At 45.4% G+C, this 18,954-nt stretch overlaps 1 protein-coding gene across 7 annotated transcripts in view; it reads right to left on the minus strand.

Moving 5' to 3' along the window:
* Window positions 1-18,954, minus strand: part of ODF2L (outer dense fiber of sperm tails 2 like) — a 319,588-nt gene that overhangs the window by 124,199 nt on the left and 176,435 nt on the right. For all 7 annotated transcript variants that reach the window (XM_086954112.1, XM_086954108.1, XM_086954099.1 and 4 more), the window contains exon 11: window positions 7,714-7,818. In XM_086954112.1, the coding sequence (XP_086810238.1) occupies window positions 7,714-7,818 (105 nt within the window). The remainder of the gene's footprint in view (window positions 1-7,713; window positions 7,819-18,954) is intronic.

Raw genomic sequence — 18,954 nt, forward strand, 5'->3', positions numbered from 1 at the left:
CCTCAGTAGCTTCACACGAGCAGCCAGGCTTATCTCCAAGGCAAGAGTGTTCAGTATGTGCAACCACGCCCACAGCAATCCCAATGATGTCACCACAAATGGACTCCACACGAGTTTGTCTAAAACCAGTATACTTTATATAAAAAATATATAAAAAATTACCACACAATACAACTCCCACATATATACACTGGGTAATATTGTTTCCGGTGGGTTGGGTGGTCCTAATTCCAAACCATCGCTTCTAACTAAAAGTCATGCTGACTTTTGACCATTCTAAACAGGTTAGGTACGTCGTACCACTAGATTCACACACGTTGCAAAATACAAGGAATACTGCCCTACTTAACGAAGTGTTTCTGTACAGTGCCACAGTGAAACAATGCAATGCGTAGCGCCTAGATCATATACTGAGTCAACACAAGATAATACAACTCGGTTCGCTACCAGCATGCCCTGTTCCAGGAAGGAATAGAGCAATGCGTCGCGCTGCAATTACGTACAGAGCAATAGGGAAACAATGCAATGCGTATCACCACCAGCATTCCCTGTGTAAGGAAGGAATAACGTAATGCGTCACAGTGCAATTCATTACAGTGCCGTAAGTAACCAATACAGTGCGCTACGCTAGAAACATAACGTAGTGCGTATCGCACTAACCCCTGAGTTTGTTACGGTCAGACGTTGTCCAATAGTTCGATAGTTCGTTAGCAGCAAATATGCAAAGTGTTATATGACTGTTTTTAGAAGTGTGCGACCAGTGGCCCCCAACACGGATCAATGGTGACACCCAAGTTCCAATCCGGGCCCTGGACCCTGTACTGCCCCGTCCGGGACCAGCACGGACTGAGATCTGGGCCGAATCAACAGGCGCACACAGCTGCCAGCAGCGAGAAGCCGAGAGAGTGTCCCTTCGGGCCAACACCCCGCCCCAGGCGATGATCCACTTTACCTGGGGGGTGCGACCCCACTCTCCTCTCCTGAAGCAGCGGCTAGGCCTCACTTCAGAACCTGGTCACCACGGGCACGGCCGCTCGGGCCGATAGTTCAGCTCCTGCAGGGCTGCCGGTCCGGGCCGCCAACGTTCAGCACAAACTCCTTTCAAGAAGCCTTTCCCACGACGCTGAGGCAACCCCATGTTGCCTTTGAGGGTCTGATAACTTGGCTCCCCTCTCCAGCGCTGTCAAGACTTCTCCGTCTCCTGGTGCATACGGTCTTCAGGCGCTCTCCACTATCGCCCGGCTCGCACCACAACACGCACACTGCGTTTCTGAGTCTCACCTCTCCTCCTGGTGCACACGAGGTACCAGGCACTCTACACTAACACCCTGGCTGCACCACCAGACGCCAACCGCGTGTCAGAGACTCACTCCTACTTAGTGGCCACGAGGCCCCGGCACTCTTCACTAGTGCCCGGACTGCACTGCGACACGTACTCTCTGTACGTCCCGAATCTCGGCTCTCTTCCACGATGCCCACAATCCAAAGGTGCTCCAACACCTGTAGCCGGACCAAGACACGCACCCTGTGCATCAGAGTCTTGATTCGCTCCGGGTGCCCATGATCACCTTAGGCACCCCTTCGGAGGTCTCAGGCGGCCACGACACATTCCCACCACCGCGCCACTTGAGACTTCCTGGAAACTTTTATGTTCCTGTGTTTCCGAACAGGGAGTCAGCTCACCTCGGGCCCTTAGTGTTCAGGACGCAGCATACAACAAAGTCCTGCTCAGGAAGAAGGGGGGGCACGACCACTGCAGAGCTCCTTCAGTCTCTCCTCGGTCCAGAGCCACAAACTGCCCACATGCCCCAGATTACGAAGCAAGGGTCAAGTGTGTCCCGCAACCTATTCAGCAATTCTTACTGAGGCAGAGGTTTTCTTCCCGATCGTGGACAGGTCAAAGCCACCAGAGACTCGACCAGTCCATGGCGTCTTCAAAGCTCTCCCAGCACTTCTCTGAATGATACCGAAACCATTTTCGACAACATCGTCAACATGACAAAAACCTAACGAAAGTCTTGGGGTTACAGTTCTCCTAGTTATACCCCTCCTTGTCTTTGAAGTTTCCTTGTGGTCAGGGGTCCCCGACCCTTCCCTAAATCAGTCTTGCGTATCTCCCTCCCAGTGTCACCGTTCTCTCTTTGACACTGGGGGCCTTGATCTTCAATCACTCTGAGGGAGATGGGTCTATTGTTTTATGGCTCTGAACCAGGCCTCTTCACCTGGCAAAGCCTCTCCTTCTCCCCGCTCCAGGTGCAGGCAGCCTGGCGCCGTCTGCACCCCTCCCCGGGGGGCACGACCTCCCTTAGCCTTTCTCACCTCTCCCAGATCCAGGCAGGTAATTCACACTACAACAGGACAACATGCTAATTTAGCATAATGTGCGCAGGCCCTACACTGAAGACCTATGTTCCCTATCTGCGCATTTCTTTAGTACTAGCTCTGGCACACAGTGCACATCACTTAGGGATCTTGCTAGTAAGGCAAACATACCAATCAGAGACAACCAAACACCATTACAATTTATACAGGGAACACCTGTACTTGCACAGTGATTAGCAATGGCAAGTACCTACAGCATCTAACTTCACAGCTCTCTGTCAGGAAAATGGTCTAGGGGAAAACCGAAAAGCTTAAGTGAACTTTAGCTAACAAGGCCAAGTCCAACAGCTACTTAAGTGGGTGGCACAATCAGTGATGCAATGCAGGCCCACTACTAGCATTTAATTTACGGGCTCTGGGTGCATATAGAAGTACTTTACTAGGGATTAATGCGTACATTAAAATATGCCCCTTAGGTATAAGCAAATATAATCATGTTTAGAGGAAAGAGCACATGCACTTGAGCAGTGGTAAAGAGCTTAGAGTCCTAAGATCAGCAACGAAAACGAGGTCAGAAAATTGGAGGGCAAATTTCGGAGGTGGGGGGGGGGCACCCTAATAAAGCTGGCAGGTCTAACAACTGTCAAGGAGAAACACACCTCCTAATTAAAAGTATAGATAAAGAAAAAAGGGGAAGGTAAATTAAAAATACATAAATAAACTTCATAACAAAAAACAGAACGCATTAGATGGCACCACGCTGCCATCTACTGGAGAGAAATAAATATATTTCATATTCTAACTTTTTTTAAGGGCATTAATATAAAAACAACAAAAGAGGACGGGACTACGAAAATAATTACGCTGACATTATGCTCCAGAGAATAAGGTCAAAGTAATTCAAAGTTGCGAACAAATCCTTGGTACAATTCTAGCGCACATGGTAACAGTATAGAAAAATTACGACTACTGGAAGTGGTTTGAAGCTCAGACCTCAAGGAGACTACAGGAAATTTTAGCTTTCAAAAGTATCTGAAAACACAATAATTCCGGCAGCCAGCAGTTTTTGGAAATAGTTCAGAGTAAATAATGGGTAAAGCAGGCTCTACAAAGTACTGAATTTGTAATACAAATATAACTTACCAGTAAAGATGGTTCTTACATAATAGTATCCATCATAGATTTATTTGATATGTATCCTTTGTCAAGGTGGAATGCCTTTTAAACACGTAAAACAGGTCTTTAATTCCTGGCACACGGTTGAGGTCCGCAATGAGTTAAGCTTTCTTTCCCTGCCCACATCGTTGCTCCTGCACTCCGGCCCCGGGGGCTCCACACCCAGGCTAAGCACGTGCCTTCACACACTACTCGGAAGTAGGAACGGTTACCTAGGAACCCCTAAAAGCGCCTAGTGCTGGAGAACAGCACACTGGCCATGACAGCTGCTGTCGTCGTACATCGAATGAGTGGTCCCACGCCGTGGCAACTGCTGATTTGATTTTTGATATGCAAGAGTAATTTATTAAACAACCACAAGGCAACACCAAGTTTGGCCAATGTTTACGTCTCTCCCCATAGGCAGTGCCCGGATGATTAGTGAACTTCAGCGGCCTTGTCCTGTTACTGAAGTTGCTCTGAACCCTCTAAATGAAGAGTCTGAAGAGCCCTCTCAGGTTCATTAGCTACAAACATGATATATTTAAGAGGAGACTTGGCCCAACTGGAGTAAATGAATCTCAGATGATTTCTCACCGTCAACCTAAACCTAGTGGAAGGTTCCACAAGATAACGCCATGAGGGTGCTGGCTGTGCAGGCCAATGTTAATCCCACAAAAAAAATGTTTTCCAGACTGGAAACCTGGGATTGGTTGGAGAGCCTAGTGGAGGGAGGCGAAGGGGCTCCCTCACACCCTCTTTTGACCCCCACAGCAGTGGCAATGCTGACAGACTTTGAATCAGTGGGCACCAATGTTATTATAACAGTTTCCATCTCCATGGCCAAAGCATCAGAAGCCTCTGTCCAACTTGAGTACCAGATTTGGCGACCACAACCAGGCAGTAACGCCAGAAGAACATGTGCACCAACTTTTAACTGGTTGCCTAGGAAACTGGAGCTAACTGCATGCTGGCGACAGCAGCGGCTGTGGCCCTTCGTTGCAGCGAGTATGCAGAGACCCCCCCCCCCCACCCTGCCAACTGGTGGCATGAATTTGTCTTGAATACTGAAAATCTGTTCAATAAGTTTTAAGCAACTTTGTCTTGGTCTAGCCTGAACAGAAATAATGACCAGTTGAGTAGCCAAGCTCTACGCTGCACGTCACCTCTAGGACGTCAGGGATCACGTTGCTGGCCTACCAGATGCAGGCTGTGATTAAACATCATCACGGAGTCAAAGCAGACCATGTTATTTTGCAGTGTTTTTCTGGCGCGTCTACAGTCAATCCAATGTGGATTACACAAGAAGGATCAATGATCATTGTGACTAGAGGTGTACTTAGATAAAATAAACATATATAGTCTCAGGATTAAGTGCCTGGTCTAGACTGTTTTAGGGGTCAACTTCATTCTGTCTGTGACTTTGATAAGGGTGTGTCATTCACTGCTCACCTACTTTCATATTCAGCGTAGCTTTCGGAGTAAATGTGCATTTTGTTCCTGCCGAACGGGATCATAATGATACAGGATGGGAAACATCCTTTACAACGCAACTTTTACCATGCAGTGCTTTTACATCGCAACTTTTACAACGCAAACCATTACAACGCATTGCGCTGGGGGCGCTCTAGGATAGGAATACATTTAATTTACTATCCAACACCTTACTTACTATCCACGGGGACTGGAGTTCGAATAGTAAATTCAACTCTTCACTATCCAGCACTCCTCAACACTATGCGTTGTAAAGGCATGTGTTGTAAAAGTTGTGATGTAAAAGCATGCGTGGTAAAAGCATGCGTTGTAATGTCATACATCCATACAGGATACTTTGTAAAACTTAGTGGACGCCGAAACTAAAGCATTCACTAAGTTCTGCTGGTGCAATCCTTTAGAACTCCATTTCAATGATGTCAGGAAGAGTATCTCCCTTCAAGGATCTGTAAGTGATTCTTGAAAGTTCATGATAGTCACAGGAAGTGGAACAGCTAAAACCTGCCCTGTATTTTTCTCTAGGCCTCACTCTGAGGAGGCTTTGTGAGTAGAGGTGAAACAGGTCTGCATAGGGGCTTTTTCACTACGGCTAGACACTTTAGGTACAAAGGGAAGTAGCAAGTAGATCCCAAGACACAGGAACAAACAATAAATTGCCCGATCCCAACTTTCACCTCAGGAGCCTGTAATGCTTTTTGTGAATGAGGACATGGAAATACTAATTCCCTGTGTCCAGGGAGCACATACGGTGTTCCTTTCACGAGTGTATATCACCTTTGAACAGTCACCATATTTAAGGATTGTTTTATATGAAATGCTCACAGGCCCTATAAACAGGAGACAACATCTCCTCCCACTTAAATGTATTATGGTACAATTCCACTCCTTCACCTAATACATTCAAAATGTTTGTGGTAAGCCATCCATTTTGCTTTATTGAGGCCGAATTCACTGGTCTCATCTCACAGGGCAGTGAACTGATCTGAAAGTACAATGGTCTCTGGAGACACTGCCGAAGGAAAATAAATGGGGGGAGGAGGCTAAAAGGGCTGCTTTAGCTATAGCGGGGGATGGAACATCTGCCCCAGAGTAAACACTACCCTTAGTCCACAAGGAAGTTCTCATGGAATTCTAACAAAGGTACATGAAAACTTTGCACTGAAATGCTTTATTTGGCTGTTTAAAAAAATGTTTTGGTTGGAGAAACTCAGCAAACAATCTACTGAAAGAAGTCATGGAAGGTATTTATGCCAACCACTTTCAGAGATCAATGAAACATCTGTTGATATACTAACAGATAAATATCCTATGCCCCTTTCCCAGAATATTCAGTAGTAAGTTGAGTTAAGATAGAAACCTGAAATGGAAGTAGAAGCTCAATAGCCCCCCCCTAATAAAAAGTAGTCCCGAGACAATAAAGTAATTGCAGATCTGAAATATAGTGCTATGGGTTATTATTAACAATTTCCTTAACGGAGTGTTTGTTACAGCATATTTTACGGTTTATAAGAACTTCAAATAACAGGGGTTCCAAATACACAGCTCAGCAGTACTCAACTTGCGAATTACTTTGCACAACAATTACATACGCATTTTGAAATAGTCTTCTGACTTTCAGACTGGGCACATATCTGTAAAGGACACAGTAACCCCACAAGCAATCTCATTGCTTTTTAAATTCTCTAAACTCACTTGAGCTACTTCAGCAAACAGAAGTTAAAGTGTCATTGGGAGGAAATATTCACTTTCAAGGATTGTGTGTATTTTATGTAACTCATGGTTATTAGAGGACTATGGGCCCAATTTAATTAATGGAGGTATGGATAATCCGTCACAACGGCGAAGGCATATCCTCACCGCCCAGAATGTGGTTTGACAATCACAGTTAGACCTTCAGGCTAATCATGGCAGAGACTTCTGCCATGATTAACCCCCTCTGACTGCCCTGGGGAGTAAGGGCCATCAGAGAAAGGACTACATGTCTGCAAACCCAATTTGCTTGGGCAACATGAAGTAATTTTTAGGTAGAGCCTTAACAGCGCTTGCACTGCCTGCAAGACATGTTGCATCTCTTTTGTGGGGTTTTGGCACACCCACTGATTGCCATTGTTTGTTATCCAAGGCATTCATGAATGCTGGCATGTTATTGGTGCATTTGTGTAAATATCCCTCCTTTGTGTGCTTAGCTCCCTCCCCAGCGATTTCACGAAGAGAACACTTTGTTTGGCCATCGCACTGTACAGCGTTTTATGGTCCCTCCTACTGTATGGTTAATGCTGAAATTTTTTTTATTACACTTTGACCCCTGTAGGCGATATATACTGTACCTACTTTACCAGAAGTTATGTTTGTGTGCATTTGGGAAACTATGTGTATTAGATGTATCCTTCAGGTGATCAATGATACCGATGTGATAGAATATGTTCAAACTCTTTCCAATAGTCGTTTTCATTGTCACTGTTATAAACACTCCTCCGTCCCAAAGATTGGCAGAACCATTACAAACTGCACTTCCATCACCGAAATCATCAAACATGCACCTGCAGCGGGCTGCTGCATGATCTCTTCTATATCTCAGAGACCTTTGTGCTGCGGTTTCTCTGCCCGAGAATCAAACTGTCTAAACAGAGAGAAAGCGCATGGAAAGGAGTGGACGTAAAATCATTTCTTAGAGTGTTCATGTGCATTAAGTGGTAAAAAAGTTATAACATAAAATTAAGGAATCAGAAACAAATAGCATACCTTTTCAGTTCCAGAATCTTTATTTTCATAAATGTGCTTTCTTTCTTGCAACACTTTTTCGAGTCTGCTTTGTAACTTCTTTGTTTCACTCTGTATTTTACGAAACTGAGAATAAAAGGTAAATGCTAGTGGCTAACATTAAAAAGACCCTTTTCACGTCAAATGGGCAAGTTACTAATCATATAATCGCCTGAATCACAAACAAACTTTAAAGTAACACACAATACCTTCTTTTACAATTAACACAAAAAGTTAAACCTGTTGCCTTTTATAGCCAAACTGCAGGTCAGGATGTCCAGTCAGTATTAAGTATACTTCGTCCACTAACAAAATACAATTTCAGAACAATGCTATTCTACTTTCAATTCCAAGCATGCCGGAATTCGTCTAAAAGTACAAGATACAATAAACAAATACAAAGCGTATAACCACAACTCTGTCACATTGGTGTCTCGGCCAAACATTTTTATGGCAGAAAGTTTGGTGCAACCATTGGATTTTTGTTTATTAGGTTCAATGGAAATTGTTCAGGTGTGACACACTTGATATAGACTAGGAGGAATTCAAACCACCCTCTGAAATTTCTGTTCAAGCCCACAACAAAAATACCCGTGCTGATTTACACCGAACTGTGCAATAAGAAATGTCTTAGCCCACATTTCAAAGGCGTTTTGAAGAGCCTAAGATTAAAGTATTTTTATCAAAACTACCCAAGAAACATTGAGAGATGGTCCAGAATGGAGGGAGGCGATGCCGGAAGTAACAAGCATTGGCATAACCAATAGGTCTCGCCTTTGGGACCTTATGTGTGTAGCCAGAACTTTTGGCTATGTTTTAGAGCATTGTGGCTGCTGTGCATTATGTTGAAAAATTATAATAAAAATTGTGAAGCATTTTTGTTACCTTTATACAAACGAAGACGACATTATATACAACTGAAAAACCTGATTAAAAAAAAGATTTTAACATAAAAAAATGTCTTCTACTTTTTTCGTACTTGCACTGCTGGAAACTTCTTCCTGCACTGAGTGATATTGTGTGGAGTGTATGTTGTATTCAGTAGAGTGTAATTATGTGGTGGGTAATTATGTGGCACTGAGTGGTATATGGAGTGTATATTGCACTGAGTGCAATGTAATTATGTAGCATATAATTATGTGGCACTGTGTGGTATTTATATTGCATTGAGTAGAGTGTAAGTATCTGGCTTGTAATTATATGGTACTGAGTTATTATGTGGAGTGTATTTATGTTGCATTGAGTAGAGTGTAATTATGTGGCACTGAGTGGTATTGTGTGGAGTGTATGTTGCATTCAGTAGAGTGTAATTATGTGGCGTGTAATTACGTGGCGCTGAGTGGTATTATCTGAAGTGTATGGGGCATTGAGTGCAGTGTAATTATGAAAGGAATCCACAGAGTCCTAATTGTAGCATGTTTTTGTACCAATTATGAGAAAGGCAAGAATATATCGCGTCTTGACATATACAGCTTTATACTTTCCTTGGAGAGAGAGAGAAAAATAATTTACACTTCGCACCCCAATAATGTTTTGGGACACAATCCAACATGTCCGCCTTGTTTCATAGTGCTTACTAGTTACAGTTGCCCCTGCTCACCTCCTTTCCAAGATGTCCGACATACCCGCAAGTAGCTAAATAAAGGAATGTGTGCTAGGTTCCCCTATGCATCAATTACACATCACATGATTGTAGCACATCGCTTTCTATTCATGTGCCCAACAAAACAAGTGGGAGGGGTGGGTGGGGAGTGCGGCAGAGAGCACACACAGCGTTTCCCTTGCGGGAGCGAGCAGGGGCACCATCTATCTGAAAGTTAATTACAATCAGAAGTCGCCAAAGCTCGCTCCCGTAAGGGAATCGCCAAACATGCATGCGTTGCCATTGAAAGCAATGCAAAGCGTGCACGTTTTTGGCAGAAAAAGGGAATTGATTCCTAAAGGTCTCCTCCTATGCAGCGCATGCGGCTGCGTGGGCGAGACCTAAAAAGGAAGCCATGTGAGGCACTTGAGACCGACACCACATCCAGGTTGTTCAAGTTTCCCCATCACAGTGGCATTGGTGGGTTTGGCATTAATCTAACTGAAGGGGGGGGGGGGGTTTGGGGGGCTGGGGTCATGCCGTCTGACAACTAGATTACACACATTTTAAGTAGGCTACCTCTGCAGGAATAACTGGCAGAACGCCTAAGACAAGGGAGCTACACATCCAGACCTACATTGAACCAACTAAAATATCTTGAGAAACATTTTAGAATAATAATCTTTAATATTTGGGGATTTGATGCCCCGTCTAAAAGAGTTAAAGTAAAAGTATAACAAGTGCTGGGTAGGCTAAAGGATGAAATTATTTCCGTACAAGAGACACACTTCCCGCAACAGAGATTAGCGCCTTGGATTGTCCACCACAAATCCCCCAAGGGGTGTATATCCTCACAGGCCAGCACACACGTTTTCTCCCGGCACATGCACACAAAGATAAATTGGCGCTTTGTATTCAATGGCAGTTCTAAAACTTAAAACTACAAGTCCCATCAATAGTTCATCCGTTAATAAATCAGAGCCTGAGATGCTCTATAAGTAGTCTAAGTAACATAAGTCTTTGCTGCTTGGCGGCTACGGTAATTACTTAGTTAATTTTTTTCTGAGGATGGTAGATTTGTAATATTAGTTGGGTGTTGGTCACATTAATTTAATTATAGCGTTTGCGCTTTGTTTACCTTGAAAGAATACATTTTCACCCCACAGACCGTGGTCAGCAGTGTTTATTTGTCACTCGATGTTCCCAGCTGGACTTTTCCTACATATTAGTGCTAGCACATAAACAGCAGCTGACGCTGCTGTTCACCAAGGGGGCCGCATTTAAAGGTCAAGAGGGCTGCAAGCGGCCCGGGTTGTACTTGGAGTATCACTGCTCTATAGCCTGTTCCAGCACAACTTATCTGTGTAGTATATGTAGATTTAAATACATAGATTGTTTGGTTTGTGCCTCACTAGGGTCAAAACCCCCCCTCCTTATTTTAAGAGTTTACCTATGGCAGACACTGGCCCTACCCAACAGAATATTTGGGTGAGCTTTTTGTGGGGGCTTTACTTGATACTGTGCATTTACAACCTTTCAGGCCAATTATACTAATATGTCTATAAATTTGACACCAGGGTGTTGCAGAATTTGTGTAGAGTCGGACAAACCTGCCCTAAATCACCCCTTACAAAATTTGCAACTGCCTTCAGAATAGACAGCAAGCTCTGCGGCACAGACAATAGCCCAGAAAAAAGAAAACCTCCAAAATTGCCTCAAAAGCAGATGCTCTTGAACATCTGTACTCCCTATTATCCATTCCAGAGGTAGATGACGATGAGGCTACGGGGAGTATAGGTTCCCTGCGAGACATCCAGAATCCTGATGGCAAAAGATGGCTTTGATAGTGAAGACATTAGATCTTGTCTCCAGTCCCCCACAAAATAGACGTCGGAAAGAGCTGGAGGATAGCATACATCCTTGCTCTCCCGAATGGGAGAGTCACCGAGCAAGTCCGTTGTGTGCAGTCCGCAGCGTATTGTAAACTTTGCCACAACACTGCCATCAGCCCTCTGGCACCAGTTGTGGTGCACTCCCCCTAGAGCGGCATACAAATTATTACCCATTCTTGTTTTTAATATAGTTATAAGAATAAAATTGGGTATGGGGCGGGGCCAGTGGCTCTCAGTGTCGCTTGTCACAAGGCAGGACAGGTTGGTGGTACTGCCCAGAGGGTGAGGGAAGTTTTGGGTAAAGGTGGTTACTAGTTTGTTACATCACAATGTTGGGTGGGACAGACAGGTGATAGGAGAAAACTTTGGTTGGGACAAGGCGACATGTTGAACTTTGTCCTGAAATGGGCCAGCCCCAATAGGTACAATCAACAGCATGGATAAGACATTCAAACTCATAACATGGAATGTTAGAGGACTAGCGCAGTCTAAAAAACGGCACAGAGTACATGCATACCTTAAAATAGATCATATTGCGGTGCCCTTTCTCAAGGGGATGCAAGTCTGGGGGCATTGTCTCCCGGCATTGCGAAAAAGATGAAGGGGTCAACTATACTAAACGTCATTCTCGGGGTTTGCAAGTGGCACACTAATATGGATAGCTCCAGGAAGTACTAACCATGTGATTGATCCAGATGGTCATTATGTGATACTATTGGGAACGTTAGACGGGCGTGATCTCTGCTAAATTCACTCTATGCCCGAATGCAGATCACCCGCACTTCTTTACTGAAAAAGGTGTAGCAGCGACCCCACTCCTTACAGATGACATAATGCTCGCTGGCGGCTGCAACTGCATATTAGACCCTGTTCTAGATCGCGAATCTACCAGGACACACACTAAACCACATACGACAGCATGTTTACAGACATTACTGCAAGAATTTGGCCTTAAAGAAGTTTGGAGAGAAAAGCACCCGAATACCAGTGCACTCTTTTTACACGCAGGCAGCGGGCACTTACAGTAGATTAGACTACATTTTCATGACCTCAAATATTGCTACCTTAGTTTGTGAAGAGACATATCTAGCTAGATACCTTTCCCACCACTCCCCCCTCTGTCATTGGCATGGGCCTGACCGCGCCCAGCGGTGCTATAATGGTGCTACAATGGCGTTTAAGAGCATAGGCACTGACAGATCCACCATTTTTGGCAACGGTTCAAACAGCACTTGGCCACTATTTTCGTGAAAACTGGGGAACCTCAGGTTATTCTTAGAGGAGTGTGTATGAAAAGATCCTATGGGGTCTGGAAGCAACTAGAGCGTGATCTGAAACGCAATGAATGCAAACTGCTAAAGATAGAAAAGACGCTCCCACCGGAACCCGCTAGGTTAGATGAATGGCGCAGTTTGCGCAGCACAGTGCTTGATAATTGGCACAGGCCAAAAAAACATACTTATACAGCTCACAGACAACGGTTACATGAGGAGGGGGACAAGACAGGGGCACTGTTGGCCAGACTTCAGAGTCATGCTTGGAGATTTCCTCTCCCCTGCCAAGTCATTGCAATGTGGGGTGCCACAGGGGTCGGCTCTTAGTCCGACCCTATTTAACATTTATGTGGCCCCCCTTGCCAGACTGGTAAGATCGCAGGGGATGGAGGTGGTGTCTAACGCCGACGACACCCAGATCATGGTGTCACTGGCCCACTCTGTCAGTACATCCGCATTCAGCTTTAGGTCATGCATGCAGTGTGTAGCGGAGTGGATGATTCTCAACTCCCTAAAGCTGAATGGCGACAAGACAGAGGTCTTGGTCTTTGGTAAAGACCAACACATGTGGTCGAGCGAATGATGGCCTTCGTCTCTTGGTATCTGCCCCACTCCCTCCCAATCGGCCAGAAACCTCAGCGTAATCTTTGACACCTCACTTTCCATGACGCTCCAAGTGAATAGGACCGTGGCCACCTGCTGGGGTGTTATCAGGATCTTAAAGAGAATCCTTCATTATCTCTCCTTTCAGGCGCGCAAACAGATTGCAATTGTTCTTGTTGGCTCCAGGCTCGATTATTGTAATTCCCTTTATGTGGAGTCCAACAAGGGCCTTATCCATCAATTGCAAATTGTACAGAACGCCGCAGCGCGCTTCGTTCTGGCCTTTCCCATAGCATCATCTGCCACTGCTGCTAGGAGAGATCTCCACTGGCTACCTGTCCAGTTTAGAATTTCCTTTAAGCTCCTATGTCTCACTTGTAGAGCACTTGCGGCTGGCCCTGTAGACGCACTTGGTACCCTGCTTACCCGTTATGTACCCACGAGATGCCTTCGTTCGGCCAGGTTACATCAATTGGTAGTGCCTCGCGCTAGATTGACCAGATGGGGATCAAGAGCTTTTTCTGTCGTCGCTCCTCAGCTCTGGAACTCTCTTCCGATGGAAATAAAAATCTTACCCTCTATCGATTTGTTTAAAAAAGCACTGAAAACCTTGTATTTCACCAGAGCTTATCAATGAGATACTGCTGTCTGACCTGGCTTGTTCCTTTATTTGATCTAGGCGCCTTGACGCCCATTGGGCTAAGTTGCGCGATACAAGAGACAATTCATTCATTCATTCATTCAGACTGGTGAGACTGCAGCAGTCATAAGATGCAATTCTGGCGTTGCGAGACTCAGGGGGGCACACTGCATACATTACAGGCGGTCATAAACAAATTGATAAGAGTACATCTTACCAATGTATTTGCGTTAGAACCAACAGTATCGGAATCTGTTGTGCAAGATTTTTTTGCTGAACTTGAATTACCTTGTCTGACTGAGGCGGATAGGACCATACCCGAAGCTGATTTGACTGACTGATGACGAGATTCTCTCCTCATTGAAACACCAAAGACAGACAAGACCACGGGAGGTGATGGCTTACCTGCCAAATTCTATCATAAATCTGCGGGTATACTTAAAGATAAACTGTTGGATGTATATAATGAGGTCTACAGGGTGCGGCGCCTCCTAGACACAATGTAGGAGGCAACCCTGGTGTTGTTACCCAAACCAGGTAAGCCAGTGGATGAGGTGAAGTCCTATAGACCTCTCTCGATGCTCAATGTTGACATCAAAATACTGAGGGATTGTTGGAATCTCGACTCCTTCCCTACCCACAATTATACATGAAGACCAATGCAGGTTTGTTCCTAAAAGGAGCTCAATGTTAAATCTTCGTAGACTTTTTCATATCTTTCAGGCCCGTAAATTCTTACAGGCCCATATGCACTGGCATTTATTGACATCGAATAAGCCTTTGATTCGGTAGGGTTGGAATACATATGGTAGGACATAAGAAACCTGGGGTTCAGGCCCAAATATATCAGAGGGGTATACATTTCATACACTGCACCGACTGCCCGGGTTCACACAGGTGGCCATGTGTCGGAGCCTTTCCTATTATGTTGAGGTACTAGGCAGGGATGCCCTCTATCCCCATTGTGGTTTGCAATGGAGATGGAACCGCTTGAGGTGGTGCTCCAAAACAGGCTAAAGCAATGGGGAATCATGGTTGGGGATCAGTCCACCTAGTCTCACTCTAAGCCGATGATGCTCTGGTGTACTTACGAGTACCAGACAGGGCACTGGCAGTATTACAGACAGCACTATCGCAATTTGCAGATTCCTCTGGCCTATCACAAATTATGCCGCTCAAGACACTGGCGAATTTAGACCCCGTAGTGCTCCCGCAACGCTTCCGCCTTGGTGCTTGGAAGGGATATGCTACCTGGGTATCAGGTTAGCTGCGGAAAGGCAGAGATTCCTAGACTTAAATATAGAAAGGGTCCTAACGGGGTTACGTGCTTGGGTCCATCTCTGGAAATATCTTCCACTAACATTATTGGGGAGGTCAACCCTGGTTAAAATGGTGATTCTACCTCACTGCCTATGTTATCATCGTATGAAATCCTCCGACTATACTTTTGGGAGATACGCAGTCTCATGGTAGACCTTTTATGGTCCACACAGCGGAAAAGAATCAGCTTGTGGATGTTGCAACACACATGAGATAGAGCAGGCGTTGAACTCCCTAACTTAGAATTGTACTATATGGCTGTGAACTTACACCACAAGGTCCATTGGTTTGATGAGAGGGATAATTGAGAGAAAAGGTTGATGGGAGGCCTGAACGGCCGCAATGACCTATCGGAACTCCTTATGCTGGGAGCACGTGTGCCTACAACTACTCGCACCTGGTTAGGCTAATGGGCCGTTTATGGGAATGAGTGGTCACGACAGTCCTTCGTAGAGCCCCATTCACAGGAGATATGCCTATATGGGTACTCAAGCCCTTCAAAGACATAACACTATGTCCATGAAAAAAATGTAAAAATGGAGGTTGTGAAGTCTTAAGAGACCTTGATTTGGGTGGCCAATCTATAACCATAGAGGATGCCATCGACTCATTTGCTTCTGGCAAGGGGCAATATCTGCAATACAATAAAATGTCAATCACAGTACGCAAAATCTGGGCAAGCTTCCCGAAGGAGCCCGTCTCTTCCCAGATATTGACTAGGTTGCTAGACATGACAGGGAGTCAGAAACTCATTACCCCATCTGTACAGATCTATACGGGAGGATGCTCCAATGATTACTCCGAAGGCGCACCCCAGATGGGATGAGTGTCTTGGGGAGGACATCACCCGGCAAGACTGGCAGAAAGTTCATGAGAAGATAAGTACAGTTAGCTCAAACGCCCAGTTCAAATTAATTCAATAAAATTTTTTGTTTATCAACTGTACCTTACCCCCAAGATTCTACACAATATCTATCATGCCAGATCAGATAAATGCAAATGGTGCAGGGCCCCCGAAGCAGCTTTCTTGCATGTGGTCTGGTGTTGTGTACATATAAAGCCATACTGGGTAGAGATAACTAAAACACTCAAGCAAGCAACTGAATGGGAATTGGAGGGTCCTCCCTGTCAGACGCTATTGGGTCTACTCCCTGCCCCAGCCAATAAGAAACGTAGTCATTAATTCCCGAACTTAGGACTAGTACTGGGTAAGAGCCGTATAGCCATTAAATGGCTAAACGCATGCCCGGCAAGTCATGGCGAATGGTTGCGTGATATGATGGAATGGGCCAGAGCCGTAGAAGTAAGAATGAAACAGGTTGGATGAGAGGACAAACTAGAAGCTAAATAATCAGGGAAACGCCTATCCATAAGGATACACCTGAATAAGATAAACGGACATACATACTTCAACGCCAGACAACTAAGCAATGATTGAGGGAAATATGGGGTAAGTGGAACTAGAGAATCACTTGCTGCTGTTCCATAATGTACGGGGAAAACCTTTTGTTACATGTTTACCTACGCCTCAAATTCCTCGCATAGTACTTCTGTTATTTCCCAACCACCGGACTTTCCTCCTGGGAGGGGGAAGGGTAGGAAAAGGGGAATATTTTGTTAAGGTTTAAACACAAGAATCAGCATAATGATATAAAGTATACAGTAAGGGCCAGATGTAGGTAGGCATTTACCGGTCGGTAACGGCCGAATTCGGCCGTTACCGACCGGTAAATGCAATTTGAGATGTAGAGCCCTGTATTTTACAGAATCGGTAAATTTACCGATCGGTACATTTACCGATTCTGTAAAATACCGAATCGGTATTTTTACCGATTCGGTAAAATTGATATGTAGGTGGGACTCTTCTGAGTCCCAAAGGGCTTAACGAATCGGTATTTTACCATGAAATCCAACCTCATGGTAAAATACCGATTCCGGTGTGCATGCACACCTATGCCATGTGGCAGGCAGACCTGCCCCTAGGGCTTGTATGCCTGCCACATGGCACCCAATCCTGTTTAGGGGGTGCCAGGGGGTGTCAAAGTGACACCCCCTGCACCCTTGTGAAATTCGGTATTTACTGATTCGGTAAATACCGAATCGGTAAAGCCTATTGATTCCTATGGGCTTAATTACCGAATCGGTAAAATTCGGTAATTTTCGGTAATTAAGATTCGGTAAATGTTACTTACCTACATCTGGCCCTAAGACTGATTTCTGATGTTGCAAAATCAATAAAATAGTTTAAGAAAAAAACACTGCCATCAGCAATAGCCTGGGTCAGATGGCTTGGGCCTCCTCCAAGACCATGGGCAGCACTTTTGCAATTGAGTCCCACGTTGTATGGGTATATTGGCCCAAAAAGCATGCAATGTTTAAAGACCCAAGTTCAAGGCTGGTGGAAGAGAAAAAAACTCTTGTCAAAGATTTCTAGACTCTAGCATTCCCTAGCCGATGGTATGGGAGGGAATGCTCCTGGGTTAACCTTGTCGTGAAGGCATGAATGACCAGGTTCTCCGGTGTGCAGTGCTGAGTGAAAATACCTGGATCCCCAGGAGCGGGACAGTGGCGACAGGCGAACGTCCAGTGCATAGGAGCACTTGTACAGGGCTTGGCCCAGGCCACCAAGCAGCACATCTATGAGGGCTTCATTAAAGGGGATTGGGGGTCCCAGGCTGAATCTCCGCAGTCAATAGATTGGTCTTGACCACCACAGAGGGCAGCGCAAGCTCCAGGAACTCAGCCGCCCTCTTCACCACATAGTGAATGAAGCCCCTTCCTCCATAGCCACACTGGGAGGCTAGACCAGGCGAGGTGCAAACATACTAGATTTTATACTGAAATCATGACGTGCACTTTACACATGTTGGGGAAAACATCATAGAAACAAAGAAAATGGTGAATTATCAGTGACCATAAATGCATGCTTGATGTTATAACTGGGGGTCTCTAGTTGGCAATGGTATACACCTTTAACCAAATAGGGACCCTTGCTTCTAAGTCAGGGAAAGGGGATTACACTACTGGATAACCCCTGCTCACCCCCTTGGTAGCTTGACACGAGCAGAAAGGCTTATCTCAGAGGCAGTGTGTTAAGCATTTGCGAACACACACAGTAATACAGTGAAAACACAACAGATCGACACAACACAGCTTTTATAAAAATAAGCATTCCGTAAATAGACTTAACACAAGACCACAAACGCCAAAAATCCACAATACTGTACTGAAATAGTTAAAGCTGATGATAAATGTCATACAGTTCTCACAAAAATACCTGGACTCGTAACGCAAAACAAACAAAAGGTACGCAGGGATGGAAATGCGTCAGTTCCTTGCTTCGGGGGAGAGGTGTGTCGCGCCTCAGAGTAGGAGATGCGTCTTTGTCCTTACCAGAGAGGGTGTGATGCATTTATTCCCGCACAGCGTTCCGGTTACAATGTGACAAGATGGTGCCTTGATGCGATGCGACAATCCGGTGCGATGCGATAAGATGGCGCCCTTGATGCGACGGCGTGAAGGCGATGAGTGCACGCCAGGCGGCCATGCGGCGAACTCTAACTTTGGAGCTGCGACAGGCCCTGCGACATGCTTCTCCGGTGATGTGATGGCGACCTCTGCGGTGGCGTCACACTTCTCCTGTGATGCGTCGGGTAACAGCTTTGACGAAGGCACACTTCTCTGCTGTTGCAGCAGTGACCTCTGCGGCGGCGACAAGCTTCTCCGCCGATGCAGCAGCAACAGCTGCGACTGCAACACACTTCTTCTCCTTGAGTCGCGCTTCCAGCTCCCAGCGACACGCAGGCATATGCAGACAGAATTCCAAGCAAAGAAATTCAGAGGGGAGCTGATGGTGAAGTCTTTTGTCCCTGAGACCTCAGCAGGAGGAAAGCACAAGTTCAAGCCCTTGGA

This window comes from Lissotriton vulgaris, chromosome 1_1 (genome assembly GCF_964263255.1).
Source record: "Lissotriton vulgaris chromosome 1_1, aLisVul1.2, whole genome shotgun sequence".
NCBI lineage: Eukaryota > Metazoa > Chordata > Amphibia > Caudata > Salamandridae > Lissotriton > Lissotriton vulgaris.